Source organism: Tasmannia lanceolata, unplaced genomic scaffold, assembly GCF_043159265.1.
Source record: "Tasmannia lanceolata isolate RefF3 unplaced genomic scaffold, GAP_Taslan_0.1 ptg000012l, whole genome shotgun sequence".
In the NCBI taxonomy this organism is placed as follows: Eukaryota; Viridiplantae; Streptophyta; class Magnoliopsida; order Canellales; family Winteraceae; genus Tasmannia; species Tasmannia lanceolata.
Genome location: NW_027518689.1, coordinates 35089441 through 35104288, shown reverse-complemented (window position 1 = coordinate 35104288; position 14848 = coordinate 35089441). Strand labels below are relative to the sequence as shown.

At 39.7% G+C, this 14848-nt stretch overlaps 2 protein-coding genes across 3 annotated transcripts; both read right to left on the bottom strand.

Annotated features, from left to right (window-relative positions):
• Positions 1 to 1541: 1541 nt before the first annotated feature.
• Positions 1542 to 5297, bottom strand: LOC143887251 (caffeic acid 3-O-methyltransferase-like). 2 transcript variants are annotated; one of them, XM_077391367.1, is made up of 4 exons: positions 4838 to 5297; positions 4081 to 4391; positions 3917 to 4002; positions 1542 to 2013 (listed from the first exon to the last, which is right to left on the bottom strand). In XM_077391367.1, the coding sequence occupies exons 1-4, from the start codon at positions 5263 to 5265 to the stop codon at positions 1711 to 1713; spliced, it is 1128 nt and encodes a 375-aa protein (XP_077247482.1). In that variant the 5' UTR covers positions 5266 to 5297; the 3' UTR covers positions 1542 to 1710. The 2 variants fall into 2 exon arrangements, with proteins under 2 accessions (XP_077247482.1, XP_077247483.1); XM_077391368.1 differs by having other exon boundaries at positions 3917 to 3984.
• Positions 5298 to 7884: 2587 nt separating this feature from the next.
• Positions 7885 to 14366, bottom strand: LOC143888753 (caffeic acid 3-O-methyltransferase-like). The gene is made up of 6 exons (XM_077393167.1): positions 13940 to 14366; positions 13025 to 13335; positions 12061 to 12324; positions 11352 to 11550; positions 11159 to 11237; positions 7885 to 8206 (listed from the first exon to the last, which is right to left on the bottom strand). The coding sequence occupies exons 1-6, from the start codon at positions 14362 to 14364 to the stop codon at positions 7904 to 7906; spliced, it is 1581 nt and encodes a 526-aa protein (XP_077249282.1). The 5' UTR covers positions 14365 to 14366; the 3' UTR covers positions 7885 to 7903.
• Between the last annotated feature and the right edge of the window lie 482 nt (positions 14367 to 14848).

Sequence of the window (14848 nt, the reverse complement as noted above, 5' to 3'; positions counted from 1 at the left end):
GAAGAAACAATTTCCGCAAGAAATATTTTTCCTCCAATCCAAACATAGCAAAATAAGAAATGCACCAAAAGGTGAGTGTGTTGACGCTTACAATATCCCATTTGATTTGATTTGATTTCACTGACTTGGCAAAGAATATAGGGAAATGTTATCAGCACTACCATATTTTGATGATCGCACTCACTTTATTAAAAAGTAAGGTATGGCCCGCACCATAGTATGATCCAAACCGTCCATTAGACCACAGCCTAAATAGGTTGTGCCCCAAAAATCATTTCCATTGGTTGATCCTAACCCTCTATAGATCTATTCAAGGGCTAAAGAAGGGCCCTTGAATAGATCCACGTCATTAAGTGCAACCGAATTCAGTTTCTCAACCGACTTTAAAAACGACGTGGATCTATTCAAGGGCCCTTCTCCAGCCCTTGCATCTATCATGCCTCAGAAATATCAATTAGGAATAATTTGTTTGTTGTTCTCATGACAATAAATTTGCTTATATAAAAGATTACAATTTGCATTTTCCCAAGCTAAAAAATAGCACAACAACGATATATTTACGGGACCGATATCCACACTACCATAATTTGATAATGGTGTATCTTTGAGGACGGTGAAATTACCTCGGAGATGAGCTCGTAGCTCCCACATTGCTTCCGTGTGAAGGGAGAGATTGTTAGGGATTACATGCAAAAGCAAAAATCCTACATTAGAAAAAGAAAGGTTTTAAATTTCAGTTTCAGAATTCGTTTCGGTCCTCACCGAAACAAATAACGTAATATTTTATCTAGTCCTAAAATTTCAGTAGAATATTAAATAATGTTAAAATCCCATTTTTTTGGGGATTTTCCTTAAATCTCGGACCGAAATTTGGGGAAAAACAAAATTTTGATCGAAATTCAAAATGTTTCGGGTGGTACTTCTGTCGTGCCTTGACCAATTTGCATCTGCATCCAATCATATCTTAAAGAAAAAGACTTTTAGGATGGGGTTCCATTTAAAAGCAAAGATACCACATCGGAAAACTGAACGGATGTGGCTGGGCTTAAAGGACATGGTGCTTCCCCTTAACAGCTAGCTTTTAATGATGAGTCTCTACCTGGGTCCAAACAAGTGGTATTAGAGCCGGGTGTGGTAACACCGGTGATGGAGAAAATAGCTTGGGGAAGATCTCGGTCATCCCGGTGTATCTTTGAGGACGGTGAAATTCCCTCGGAGATGAGCTCGTAGCTCCCACATTGCTTCCTTGTGAAGGGAGAGATTGTTGGGGATTACATGCAAAAGCAAAAGTCCTACATTGGAAAAAGCAAGGTTTTAAATTTCGGTTTCAGAATTCGTTTCGGTCCTCACCGAAACAAATAACGTAATATTTTATCTAGTCCTAAAATTTCAGTAGAATATTAAATAACGTTAAAATCCCAAGTTTTTTGGGATTTTCCTTAAATCTCGGACCGAAATTTGGGGAAAAACAAATTTCGATCGTAAGTTAGTATTGCATGATTAGTGTAGTTTTTGTTACAGAAGATCCAAAGCAAGACCTGTCAACTGAACGGTTCGAATTCTTCAAAGGTAGGACCCATTACATTATAGTGAAATCTTTATTAAAACAATTCCATGATCCAAGGAATAAAATTACAACAAACTATAAAGTTTCTCCAACATACTGACATATAAATAGATAAATACTTCCTAATATTGCGATGTTAGAAATCACATGTTTTTGTAGAATTCCATGATCCAAGATCCATAAGCACAGCAAACAACTCTTACACCAGCAAACCCAGCTTCCTTAGCTAAGGCCTCAAACTCCTTCTCCGTCCTCTCTTTTCCTCCAGGAGTATAAGCCAACATGAGCATATCCATATGAAAGACATTGTTAGTAGCGTGATTCGTTTCCTGAGTTGCCGGAATAATCCACTCGGCAATGATCACCATTCCAGATTCCGGCAGTGCTTTATAGCAATTCTTCAGAAGTTTCAAGCAATGATCATCGCTCCAGTCATGAAGTATCCACTGCAAGTTTCATGTAATATTCATGTTTTTCTTTCTTCTTTTTTATACAAAAAAAAACAATTTTATCAAAAAAGAACGGATTACTAGTGCACTTTGGGGGATATGTATAAAATGATTCGCTAGAAGCTCCTAATTTGGCTAAACGAAGAGCCAAATCGTTGACACTTCTGAGAACGGGAGAAAAAGAACAAACACCAAACAAACACATATCTTTTATTTCATCTATAAGATTAGAAGTCTCTATGGACAGTTGCTAATCCCTTACGCCAACGAAATTATAGTAGAAGAGCCACTATCCTCTCCCAATTTAGTCCAGCTTTTCTTAATTAGATAGCTAAAACTATCTCCTTCAACGCTTCTAAATATCCAAATGGAGAGGCATACCTGCTAGATCCTGTGGGAGTGTCTAGACCGGCATTCGAGATTTTTGATTTCTTACCTCATTGAGCTATGTTATCCTTGTAGTGTTCTTCTTTATTGCTTTTTTGCTCCATGACCGTCTTGGTCGTGGCCTTGCATTTCTTATAAAAATTCACTATTTCAAATAAATAAATGAATGAATTCACATAATTGCCAGTTGGTTGGGATGTTTTTCTCCTTGTTGAAGGTTAACTCAATTTGTTACCCAGCTCATTCAACAAATCCGAGTTTGAAGTTGACTCATCGTGATGTTGTGCTATAATCAAAACTAATGATATTGCTTTTGGTTATCAAAACATAGATTAATCTGCCCTTAATCAAGAAATTGTCACAGTTGAGTCCAATATAGTTTTGGACTCAAAATCAGTTCTTTAAATACAAAACAAACAGGGCCTAAAATTGATTTGAATTAGACCATTGTGAAATTGGCTGTGCCCCAAAATCATTTCCCTAGGATTATGCCAACCCTCCAATCTCTAGAGGTTTCCATCATATGCCGTTCCTCTATAGATTGGAGGGCTGGGATCATCCTCAGTAAATGATTTTGGGGGCACCCTATTTACATTGTGGCCCATCAAATGGACAATTTGGATCATCTTATGGTATGGGCTGTACGGTACTTTTTGAAAAATTCTTGACTATAGCGCATACACCATATAAAAGCTCTCCTTTTAATATCCTCTTCCCCTGACCCTGCAACCTGACCAAAGCAATCACCACTTAGCAGACGCACCGAAGTGTTGGGATATATACCAACTCCATCAAATTTATGAAAACTGCTAAGCAGACACACTTGACTGACTACTACCAGTGAATGGATACCACGCTCGCACACCATGCACATGTACCAGGGCCCTTGATTGTTCGTAGTGTAGACTTATTAAAATTTCTAACGAATGGATATGATGCTGGTCCACCAAGCACATGTACCCAATCCATTGATTGTTCATAGTTTGATTGTTCATAGACTTTACGGTCGAGGCCTCGGCAACCCAACCCGAACCCAACCCGAACCCCATCTTCGTGCTCTAATTTTGTCATGATTTTCTTTAGGTCATTGTATTTTTTTGTTTGGCCCAAGGTGAACCCCAACCAACCCAACTCAACCCGACCCGATTTCGGTAGATGGGTTCGGATAGGGTTGAGGGATTTAGAGGCAGGTTGGATTAGGGTTTACCATCCTCAACCTGCGGCCCGGGTTAGGTTGACCTCAACCCGATCCAACCGGACCTGAGTGGCCTGACATTAGTAGAAAAGCATACCCAACATTTCATAAAGTCACTTGGATAATGAATTTGTTGTGCCTCACATATCTTTAGTGTATATATGGTCCCTCTTTTGAATACGCACACTTTTTGTTTGTCTTTTTCGAGTAATTTGTCCTTTTCCTAAAAATGATGAGGAATCCCAGGATAAACTAAAATTGTATTAACTCGTTTTCTATAATAAATTTAGTAAAATTATCACAAACAACCATAGTCACCTTCATGAAAATGGCTTGCCCTCCGCTTGGAACGCTAACAAACATATCTCCCCCTACATGCTCCACACCTGCAACCATATCATACCCTAGCTCTATTCATTTTCAAATCCAACATGAAAGAAGTAAGAAAACAGAAAAAGAAAAAAGAAGACCCATAGATATACCTGAAGATGGAGGAGCATCAGCTACCACATGAGGCAAATCAAAATTAATTCCCTTAATATGCGGATACTTAGATACAATCATATTAAGCGTTGCTCCAACCCCACCTCCCACATCCACCAAAACTTTCAACTCTTCAAACCCTCGGTATGTCTCCAAAATCTTCTTCATAATTAAAGTGGTGTGATTCGACATCCCTCTGTTAAAAACCTCGTTGAATATGGGATCCGTGCTTAGGTATTCAAATGCATTCATTCCAAAAGCCTTGTCGAAAGGGACTCCCCCTTCTAGAACTGCTTCTTTCAACTGGTGCCTGATTCAAAGAAAAAAAATAAAAAAATCCATATATAACTCATTAAATGACAAATAAAAAACACCCACATCAAAAGAAATCTAGAAACATTTTTTCCCTTCTTTGTTTATGTTGAAGTATAAATGATTATATAACACTGACTCTAATAGATTAAATTTCTGTAGTAACTGGTTGGTTCACTTGGTATAGAGTTTAAAATCCAACAACTCCTTAATATTAAAAGTACACCTTTACGGCCAACCCATTAAAATGAGGGGCCTCACGTAAGGAAGAGTGTTGAAGAAAAATGGAAAAATGATTAAGGGTTTTGCTAACTTTGGGGCATTTGTTCAGCGTCATTTAATTGCTATTAGGAACATGAATTTACACATGCTTTGAGAAAAAAAAATCTCAGAAAACTTTTTAAATACTATTTTCCACGTTTTTTTCACGGTTTCTCGTCTTACCAGCTCTCCATGAAGACCTTGTCCTGGTTCATAACTAGCAAAGGGCCAAGGCAGCCCCCGTGTTGGTTCTGAAGAAGGAATTTGCACACAGGAGCCAAACCATAGAGTCTCTCAATTTGGCCATTTTCATGGGTGATAACAGAGCATGTAAGAATGGAGTAGCTAGCCAAGAGTCGAAGAATTCGATCGAGCATGGTAGGGGCATCTGGGTTTTGAGTGGGAAGTTGAGAGACGATCTGAGAAGGGGAGAGTTTTGCCCCTGAGCCCTCTTTGGCTATGATCTCTAGCACCTCCAGCTCTATTGCTGCCTTCAAAGCCATGGGGAGGACGGAAGCGCTTGTTAATTGCATGGCGAACATGAATGATTCTTCTTCTTCTTCATGTGTTTCTTTGTTAGAGGATTTGGACTGGTTTAAAGTTGAAGCCATGTTGGTCTGGTATGAGAAAGGAGAAGAGTGAGATTGAAACTATGAAAAAAGTAGTTTGGAAGAAAATATATATGGCCATCGTTTGTGAGGGTGATTTTTACATTGTTTTATGTCGGTAGATTTTTCAATGCAGAGTGGAGGTGATGAGGCCTTACCACAGTATATGTTTTATATTGTGGTCACAAGGTATACTAATCGCGGGGCATTGAATTCTTCTGACATAAGTACAACAGCCTCATTGATACACTGACAGGGGTGTTCCTGGCGAACACTCATTTCCCTTCCCTGTTATAGTTAAGGGTGGCAATGGTTCGGTTTCGGTTTGGTTCGACCCCAAACCAAACCGAACTGACCGAAACTGAATTTTCGGCAATTTTGCTACCTCTTACTCATAACCATTTGAAATGTTTGGTTTCGGTTCGGTTTGAGGTTCGGTTTGATCCCCAAACCAAACCAAACCGAAATTTGAATTGGTTTGGTTTAACCAAACCAAAACCGAATTTTCAGTTCGGTTTTGGCTCGGTTCCGGTTCAGCTCGGCCAATTTTGCCACCCCTAGTTATAGTATGCTAGTCATCCGGTACATGATAAAGTCCAAAACTGATAATTAAACTCTACTGTAGTCGTATGATAAAGTCCAAAACTAATAATTGGACTCAAAATTAATTAAATAGAAAATGATATATTCGCCCATTTTATTAAAATGGCAGAGTCCCCTCTAGTCATGGTTTTAAATTTAGACGGAAATCGGAAATTTCGGTCCTATATTTTGGGGGTTTCGGTCGATAGCGAAACCGAAATCAATCATACACAAAACGGTAGTTTTTTTCAGTCCGAATTTCGAAATTTCGTTTATCCCTAAATTTCGTTTATCTTCCGAAATTTTAGGGATTTCACCAAAACATTTGGACTTTTGATAATTATCTAATATTATCCCAAAATTTCAGCCAAAATTACTTTGGCTTGGAAATTGGAGTCGAAATAAATTAGGAGAAAAAATTGCCGTGGAATATATTCCATTAGATTTCGAACGAAATTTCAAAATTTCAGCCAAAATTTCATTTCGGTAAGGTCCGATACGCATTCCGAAACCGAATTTTGAAACCTTGCCTCTAGTGTCATAAATACACCAGAGGGGGTTTCCCAAGTAAAAGAAGGGGTGGATATATCACTTCCAATTAAATCGGATCTTTCATTTTTCGTTATTTTTACTTTGAAAATGATATTGTCCCAGGGACTTGTTCAGGGTTCCGCCTTTGATATTGGATCACGGAGCAGCACAGTTATAGAGACGATGGTGTTGGAACAAATATCAAGGGTGGTACTTCTGTCTTGCCTTGAACAATTTGCATCCGCATCCAATCATGTCTTAAAGAAAAAGACTTTTAGGATGGGGTTCCATTTAAAAGCAAAGATACCACATCGGAAAAGTGAACGGATGTGGCTGGGCTTAAAGGACATGGTGCTTCCCCTTAACAGCTAGCTTTTAATGATGAGTTTCTACCCAGGTCCAAACAAGTGGTATTAGAGCCGGGCGTGGTAACACCGGTGATGGAGAAAATCGCTTGGGGAAGATCTCGGTGATCCCGGTGTATCTTTGAGGACGGTGAAATTCCCTCGGAGATGAGCTCGTAGCTCCCACATTGCTTCCGTGTGAAGGGAGAGATTGTTGGGGATTACATGCAAAAGCAAAATTCCTATATTGGAAAAAGCAAGGTTTTAAATTTCGGTTTCAGAATTCGTTTCGGTCTTCACCGAAACAAATAACGTAATATTTTATCTAGTCCTAAAATTTTAGTAGAATATTAAATAACGTTAAAATCTTTCCTTAAATCTCGGACCGAAATTCGGGGAAAAACAAAATTTCAATCGAAATTCAAAATTTCGGCCGAAATTTTACAATGTTTCGGGTAAACACGGTTTCAGTTTCATTCTCTGCCCTGCCAATATGACTTTAGAAGAGAGTACAGCTAATAAAACTTGGTCCCCAATCCACAGAAAGAGGAATGCTAAATTGAAGGATTTCCTTGCATAAATGGGACGAAAGGGTGCTCTTGTTGGTTTTCAATCACCAAAGTGCATTTATATTTTATAATTAATATGAAAAAGTGAAGAACATTAATTTCACTTTCGTCCCTTTCATCCCGTTTTGCAAGGGCGCCACTCAGTTTAGCATTCCTCCATAGAAAAAATACAATTTATATTACGGATGGGTTTTTTTGTGGCCATTGGCTCTTCCAACATGGTATCAGCCCAGGGCAAAAACTAGGGTCAGCTCTGGGGGCAATGAGAGGTCCCGTATGGCCCTGATGGATGTCGTACGTAAGTGACGTGCTCTACAGTGGCGACGCACTAGTGATTTGACAGATGGATGTCGTACGTAAGTTAGTATTGCATAATTAGTGTAGTTTTTGTTACAGAAGATCCAAAGCAGGACTTGTCAACTGAACGGTTCGAATTCTTCCAAGGTAGGACCCATTACATTGTAGTGAAATCTTTATTAAAACAATTCAAGAGTCATAACATGTTTTCATGCTCCACCTAGGAATAAAATTACAACAAACTATAAAGTTTATCCAACATACTGACATAAATAGATAAATACTCATAAACACTTCCTAATATTGCGATGTTAGAAATCACATGTTTTTGTAGAATTCCATGATCCAAGATCCATAAGCACAACAAACAACTCTTACACCAGCAAACCCAGCTTCCTTAGCTAAGGCCTCAAACTCCTTCTCGGTCCTCTCTTTTCCTCCAGGATTATAAGCCAACATGAGCATATCCATATGAAAGACATTGTTAGTAGCGCGATTCGTTGCCTGAGTTGCCGGAATAATCCACTCGGCAATGATCACCTTTCCAGATTCCGGTAGTGCTTTATAGCAATTCTTCAAAAGTTTCAAGCAATGATCATCACTCCAGTCATGAAGTATCCACTACAAGTTTCATGTAATATTCATGTTTTTCTTTCTTCTTTTTTATACAAAAAAAAAACAATTTTATCAAAAAAGAACGGATTCCGAGTGCACTTTGGGGGATATGTATAAAATGATTCGCTAGAAGCTCCTAATTTGGCTAAACGAAGAGCCAAATCGTTGACACTTCAGAGAACAGGAGAAAAAGAGCAAACACCAAACAAACACATATCTTTTATTTCATCTATAAGATTAGAAGTCTTTATGGACAGTTGAAACGAAATTATATTAGAAGAGCCACTTTCTACTCCCAATTTAGTCCAGCTTTTCTTAATTAGATAGCTAAGAGTATCTCCTTCAACGCTTCTAAATATCCAAATGGAGAGGCATACCTGCTAGATCGTGTGGGAGTGTCTAGAGCAGCATTAGAGATTTTTGATTTCTTACCTCATTGAGCTATGTTATCCTTGTAGTGTTCTTCTTTATTGCTTTTTTGCTCCATGACCGTCTTGGTCGTGGCCTTGCATTTCTTATTAAAATTCACTATTTTAAATAAATAAATTCACATAATTGCCAGTTGGTTGGGATGTTTTTCTCCTTGTTGAATGTTAACTCAATCTGTTACCCAGTTCATTCAACAAATCCGAGTTTTAAGTTGACTCATCGTGATGTTGTGCTATAATCAAAACTAATGAAATTGCTTTTGGTTATCAAAACATAGATTAATCTGCCCTTAATCAAGAAATTGTCACAGTTGAGTCCAATAATAGTTTTGGACCCAAAATCAGTTCTTAAAATACAAAACAAACAGGGCCTAAAATTGATTTGAATTCGACCATTCTGAAATAGGTTGTGCTCCAAAATCATTTCCCTAGGATTATGCCAACCCTCCAATCTCTAGAGGTTTCCATCATATGCCGTTCCTCTATAGATTGGAGGGCTGGGATCATCCTCAGTAAATGATTTTGGGGGCACCCTATTTACATTGTGGCCCATCAAATGGACAATTTGGATCATCTTATGGTATGGGCTGTACGGTACTTTTTGAAAAATTCTTGACTATAGGCGCATACACCATATAAAAGCTCTCCTTTTAATATCCTCTTCCCCTGACCCTGCAACCTAACCAAAGCAATCACCACTTAGCAGACGCACCGAAGTGTTGGGATATATACCAACTCCATCAAATTTATGAAAACCGCTAAGCAGACACACTTGACTGACTACTACCAGTGAATGGATACCACGCTCGCACACCATGCACATGTACCAAGGCCCTTGATTGTTCGTAGTGTAGACTTATTAAAATTTCTAACGAATGGATATCATGCTGGTCCACCAAGCACATGTACCCAATCCATTGATTGTTCATAGTCTGGACTCTACGGTCGAGGCCTTGGCAACCCAAGCCAACCCCATCCGAACCCCATCTTTGTGCTCTAATTTTGACTTGATTTTCTTTAGGTCATTGTATTTTTTTGTTTGGCCCAAGGTGAACCCAACCAACCAAACTCAACCCGACCCGATTTCGGTAGATGGGTTGGGATAGGGTTGAGAGATTTAGAGACGGGTTGGATTAGGGTTTACCATTGTAGACACCCCATTTTGACCGTGCCCTAATCCTTCTGATTTTGAGCAAAACCCCATCAAGTGAATGAGATAGAACCCCAAACTTCACCTTTAGCTAGGTTAGGGACTCACCAAGGTCCGTGTAAAATTTCGTCGAAATCCGAGTGTGTTTGCCTAGCGAACGAACCAAAGAGATGTTCGTAGTGTAAATCAGAAAGGGGGGTGAGTTTATCCTGAGAGGAGGGCAATTTTATTCCAGAAAGGACATAATTTCTTCGCACGCCTTATAAAAATCTGCGTGAACCGCGCCCTCATCAAGTTAGTAATGCCAATATCAGCACCTCATTTTTACTTATAAAAATCGAAAAATCCATTTTTACAGAAAGGGAGGGGTTTCTCATCTTCGTCGGAAATTTTTGGGGAAAAACCAGATCTGAGAAAAGAGGGAGAGAGAGAGAGAGAAATCGGGTTAAACCCTAACCCAAACCCTAGTTCGTTGGCATCTTCTCCGGCGAGATCTGCTAGAAGAATAGCAAAGAAATGAAATCAGAGAGAGGGATCGGCAGAGAGATATCTCATTTTCCAGAAAGAGAGAGAGAGCTTGTTCCGATCATCTGTCTCCGGCAAAGCTCCGATCAGCCAATTATTCTTCTCCGGTGAGCTCGAAATCCGGCCAAGCTATGAAACCTTCAGATCTGTAATTTTTCGTATCTGAAACCCCTTTCTTACCTCCTCCGATCATACTCTCCAATCAAGTAAAGCCCTAGATCCATACATTTCAAGCTCAAATCTGCTCATCTCTACCCTTAATTTCAGTTTTCCCTAATTTTGGATAACTTTCATTCAGTTTCAATCAATTTTCAACCAAGATCTGAGAAAGAGAGAGAGAAAGCTTCGGTCAATTCTTCTGGTCATTTCACCTTCTTCTCCGGTAACCTCTACAAATTCCGGCAACATTCTAACTCCGGCCGGTCACATTTTGGTTAGTTTCTTCTTATCCTTTCTTTGAAATATCATTAGATCTGAGTTGTTCTCCAAATCCAAGCTTTTCCCCATTTTTTCCGATCAAAATCCACTAGATTCCAACCGATTCACCTCCTCCGACGAGCGTAAATTCCGGCAGATCCTTTTTTTCTTCCTCTATTAGCTTTCTTTGCTATACTCTAACATGGGATCTTGGATTTACCTTTTCAAAACCCTAGCAGTTCTTTCATAATCTCTTCGTTTTTCTCTCTCAATTCCTCCATGGAAGCTCTGATATACAACCAGATCGGGCATCCCACTCTCCCGATCTCCGATACCTCTCTAATTTCTTTCTCCAGATCCCATCCTATCCCCTCCTTAAATTCTCCAACTGCTAGAAGAATTAGAATCACAGCCACTGGCTTAAACTACGCAAATTACCTTCAAATCTTTGGAAAATACCAAGAGAAACCCTCTCTCCCTTTCATTCATGGCTCTGATTACTCCGGAGTTGTCGAATCTGTCGGAACTGATGTCTCTAAATTTAAAATCGGAGACAGAGTTTACTCGGTGGTTTCTCTCAGATCTTTTGCTGAAATTATCATTGCGGATGAGAAAGATCTATTTTTAGTACCTGATGGATGTGATCTGGTTGCTGCTGGTGCCCTTCCCGTTGTATTTGGAACCTCCCATGTAGTACTTGTTCACAGGGCACAATTGGGCTCTGGTCAGGTCTTGCTTGTTTGTTTTTTGTGTGGCTGGTGGTGTTGGGGTCTCAGCTGTACAGATAGGAAAGGTTTGTGAAGCCATTGTCATCGCTGTTGCTAGGGGTGCTGAAAAAGTGTAGTTTCTCAAGTCATTGGGAATTGACCATGTTGTTGACTTAAGTAAAGGCAGCATTATAGAAAGTGTGAAGGGGTTCCTTAAGACAAGAAATCTCAAAGGAGTTGATGTTCTCTATGATCCAGTTGGCGGCGAGCTTACAAAGGAAAGCATGAAGCTATTGAATTAGGGAGCAAATATTTTGGTCATAGGATTTGCAAGTAGAGATGTTCCTGTCATTCCAGCAAATATTGCTCTTGTTAAGAACTGGACCACGAGATGGTGCTCGTCAAAACCAAATATTGATCTGGTTTTGACGAGCACCATCTCGTGGCTAATGAGTAGACTATCTAACTCATCCACAGAAGGCTGCGTCTCCCAACCGGCGATGGCTGCAACGTATGCTGAGTACTCCGGTCGTAGACCGTTGATCAAGAGTCTTCTTCTGAAATTTTGTTCTCTGGATCCAACAAGGAGAGCTCTCTGCACGAGACCTTCATCTTTTGGAAATACTCAAATACTGAGGATTTCCCTTCCTCCAAGTCTCCGATCTCCTTCTCCAAGAGTTGAAGCCGGCGTGTTCTTCTTCGTGAACAAGCCTGCAAAAGTGTCCCATGCCTCCTTTGGTGTCTTCGCATCTGATATGCGAACTAGCATGTTATCTTCGACCGATTGCTTGAGCGTGTAGAGTGCTCTTCCAGCCTTGGCGTTCCACTTCGCTTTCTGTCCGGCATCAGTTGGCGGATTCGTGCTTTCTCCACTAGTCACGTCCCACAACTCGTGCCCTTGCAAATACGACTACATACACGATTTCCATAAATTGTAGTTGGAGTTGTTGAGCTTTCTTGAAAACGAGAAACCCAAGTCACCTGCCATCTTCTTCTATCTCCTTCCGATGTGAAAGATCAAGATTGCCTAGAAGCGAATCCTTGATCAAAACTTCGACGAACGAATTTCCCAGGTTGCTTTGATACCAATTGATGAGTTTTCCACAACAAAATATTAACTGCCACAGCGGAATATGACAACCACGAACACTAACTGATGCTTTCGAGAGCTCACACAAGCACACACGACAAAGAAGAAGAAACGAGAGCAGAACAAAGTAGCAAGTATCTATGTGCACCTCACACGCTTGGGAGAAACTTCTCCTTTGAAATTTTTTATTTAATAAAAGCTTCCTGTTGCTTTCTGCAATACATAACGTTGGATGGCTCTCTTATTTATAGAAAAAAACAAAAGCAAACTCCTACTCTACCTATGACTCATTGTAGCCAATCAAAATAAAGACCTACTCCTATTCAACTTGACTTTTCTAACTTATCAAAAAAAAAATAGATAAAGATAAAAAGTAGAATCCTAATCTAACTCTAATTAATTAGTGGGCCCCACCAGCCCAACCCCTCTCTGGTGGGATGAGTCACGATGACTCTCAACAAAAAGAAGATAAGAAAACATAAGAACAAAGAAGACCCATATATCTACCAGAAGATGCAGGAGCATCAGCCACCACATGAGGCAAATCAAAATTAATTCCCTTAATATGAGGATACTTTGTAACGATCATGTTAAGTGTTGTTCCAACTCCACCACCCACATCCACCAACACTTTCAAATCATCAAAACCCTTGTACCTCTCCAAAATCTTGTTCATGGTTAATTTGGTGTGATTGGACATGCCCCTGTTAAAAACCTTGTTGAATCTGGGATCTGTGCCTGGATATTCAAACACATTCATTCCAAAAGCCTTGTCGAAAGCTATTCCTCCTTCTAGAACCGCGTCTTTCAAGTGGTGCCTGTTTCAATAAAAAATCATATATATCACTCAAGAAATTATATGATGAATGGCTCTATTAACACTTAAGGCAGTGGCAGAGCCAGGATTTTTACGTAACGTGGGCAGGCAGGTCCAATTGAGTTGGGCATATTAAGGAGTTTGGCCCAACTCAACAGGGGCAGTTGCACCCCTTATGCTACATGTAGCTCCGCCCCTACTTAAATATGGTACGACAGAAGTACCACCCTTGATATTTGACCCAACAGCAGCTCCTCAAAAAGTGAGGTGCTGTTGGATCAAAAACAAAGTATGGTATGATGGGTACCTGTTTATGCAGCCCTTCATCATATGATTTCTCATATAACTCATTATCTCATGACCCTTTACAAAAGAAGAGTCAAAACTACTACTCATGACTCATTAAATGAAAACTAAAATTGGCGAAGATAAATTTGCTCGTACCCTCTATAGGATAATTCGCACCCCTTTAACATCAGAGTATGTGGCAGACTTTATTGCTTTCTACCGTTAAAAGGGGTGCGAATTTATCATTGGCCAATGAAAAATCTCCACAACAAAAGAAATCTTGAAACATTTTTTTTCTTTTTTGTTTCCCATCGTACCATGTCTCCATGAAGACCTTGTCGTGGTTCATAAGCAGTAAAGGGCCTACGGATCCAGCCTCTTGGTTTTGAACTAGGAATTTGCATACAGGCGCCAAACCGTAGAGTCTCTGAAGTTTGCCATTTTCATGGGTGACAACAGAGCATGTAAGGATGGAGTAGCTAGCCAAGAGGCGAAGAATTCGATCGAGCATGCAGGGGGCATTGGGGTTTTGAGTGGGAAGTTGAGAGACGATTTGAGAAGAGGAGAGTTTCGCCCCTGAGCCCGCTTTGGCTATGATTTCTAGCACCTCCAGCTCTATGGCAGCCTTCAAAGCCATAGGCAGGACAGAAGCACTTGTCAATTGCATGGCGTACATAAATGGTTCTTCTTCTTCTTGTGCTTCTTCTGTGGAGGATTTGGACTGGTTTAAAGTTGAAGCCATGTTGGTCTGGTATGAGAAAGGAGAAGAGTGAGATTGAAACTATGAAAAAAGTAGTTTGGAAGAAAATATATAGGACCAATTACCAATGGGGTATAAACATTAGGCAAAATTATCGACAGGACCCATGCTTTTCAAAAATTATCAATGGGGGACAAAAGAGGTCTTGTCAGTAAAAGCTGGACGAAAATACCCTTTGGCATTTACAACACGTTTTAACCTTGGTTTTTCCTTCTTACCTCTTCTTTTACTTTTATCACCTTTTTGATTTTTTACCCTACCAGTCATCTTCCTCCTTGTTCAGCCACCATTGTTGGTGGCAAATCTTGAAAACTTGAATGTTGAGTTTTTACCATCTATCTCTTTGTATTTAGGTTTTGTTTTTAAGGTTTTCCACTATTTTTCATTCCTCTGTTTCTGATTTATCTTGTTTAGGGTTTAAGCTATTTTTTTAGGGTGCGTTCTGGAGATAATGCATGGATGGCTT

Bases quoted from the DNA above. Each gene is read 5' to 3' on its own strand.
- LOC143887251 (XM_077391367.1), bottom strand. From the start codon at position 5,265: ATGGCTTCAACTTTAAACCAGTCCAAATCCTCTAACAAAGAAACACAT. The intron at 4,392-4,837 runs GTAAGACGAGAA...TCTTTGAATCAG, and splicing joins AAGGTCTTCATGGAGAGCTG to GCACCAGTTGAAAGAAGCAG. The intron at 4,003-4,080 runs GTATATCTATGG...GAATAGAGCTAG, and splicing joins TGATGCTCCTCCATCTTCAG to GGTATGATATGGTTGCAGGT.
- LOC143888753 (XM_077393167.1), bottom strand. From the start codon at position 14,364: ATGGCTTCAACTTTAAACCAGTCCAAATCCTCCACAGAAGAAGCACAA. The intron at 12,325-13,024 runs GTAGATATATGG...CGTATTTGCAAG, and splicing joins TGATGCTCCTGCATCTTCTG to GGCACGAGTTGTGGGACGTG. The intron at 11,551-12,060 runs GTATTTGAGTAT...ACACTTTTTCAG, and splicing joins TGGAGGAAGGGAAATCCTCA to CACCCCTAGCAACAGCGATG.